Here is a 1,006-nt window from a genome sequence, read left to right on the forward strand (position 1 = left end):
TGGAAGAGGAGGAGGAGGAGGAGGAGGGTGCGCGGGGGGGAACTGAGTATCGCTAATAACAAGTTAAAGACTAATAACAATAATAAGAGAGCACCTCCGGGAAGATCCGCAGCGGAGGCCGAGCGATCCCCGCGGCGGCAGCGGGCTCGCAGCGCTGGGGATCTCGGAGCAACGCTCGGCGGCATCGGCGTGTGGCGGTGGTGGTGGATGATTTTTTTCGGGGGTGGGCGGGCGGGGGCTGCGTATGCGGGAGAAGGAAGGGGTGGGAAGCTGAGGAGCGGACTACCTTGCTGTTATTATTATTATTTTTATTATTATTTTTATTGCTATTATTTACGCCGCGCAAGGAGGACGCTCGGAATTCACCGGCCTGCCGGCTCCCGAGAAGGGACCGGGGATTGCGGCGGTCGCTTTTCTTTCTCGATTATTTTTTTGTTTGTTTGTTTGTTTTGATTTGGCTTTTTGTTCTCCCTCCCGTTATTTCCCCTTTCCCGCTGAGCGGCGGCAGCAATATGGCTGGTGATGGGCTTTTTGGGGGGCGCTGGCGGCGGGAGGAGCTCTCGGCAGCCCCTGCGCGCCCGGCTCGCTGTTAGCTATGGCAAATGGCAGCGGCGGCGGCTCCTACCCGGGCGGCAGCGGCGGCGGCATTAGAATGAGTAACAATATCAACGCCAACAATCTCAACACAGACTCGTCCTCCTCCCCCGTCAATGTGCCCAAGATGGATGCGCTCATCATCCCGGTGACCATGGAGGTGCCCTGCGATAGCCGCGGACAGCGCATGTGGTGGGCTTTCCTCGCCTCATCCATGGTCACTTTCTTTGGGGGACTGTTTATCATCCTGCTGTGGAGGACCCTCAAGTACCTGTGGACTGTCTGCTGCCACTGCGGGGTCAAAAACAAGGTAACTTCTCTCCCCTTCTTTTCCCGGTGGCGGTGTGGCGGTGAGGAGGAGCGGAGCCTAGCCTCTGCCCGGGACAGCTCTCGGCGGTGCGGGAGTGCCACG

The 1,006-nt window shown here is 58.6% G+C and overlaps 1 protein-coding gene across 13 annotated transcripts in view; it reads left to right on the plus strand.

Annotated features, from left to right (window-relative positions):
• The first annotated feature begins 15 nt into the window (after positions 1–15).
• The window catches only part of KCNMA1 (potassium calcium-activated channel subfamily M alpha 1), a 445,366-nt gene continuing 444,375 nt past the window's right edge, over positions 16–1,006 (plus strand). For 8 of the 13 annotated variants that reach the window (XM_010714353.3, XM_010714354.3, XM_010714359.3 and 5 more), the window contains exon 1: positions 254–904. In XM_010714353.3, the coding sequence (XP_010712655.1) occupies positions 596–904 (309 nt within the window). In that variant the 5' untranslated portion in view covers positions 254–595. Of the gene's footprint in view, positions 198–249; positions 905–1,006 lie in introns of those variants that run through there. The other 5 variants (XM_010714349.3, XM_019617569.2, XM_019617570.2 and 2 more) reach the window with 4 other exon arrangements.

The sequence above is a fragment of the Meleagris gallopavo genome, chromosome 8 (genome assembly GCF_000146605.3).
Source record: "Meleagris gallopavo isolate NT-WF06-2002-E0010 breed Aviagen turkey brand Nicholas breeding stock chromosome 8, Turkey_5.1, whole genome shotgun sequence".
Taxonomy (NCBI): Eukaryota; Metazoa; Chordata; class Aves; order Galliformes; family Phasianidae; genus Meleagris; species Meleagris gallopavo.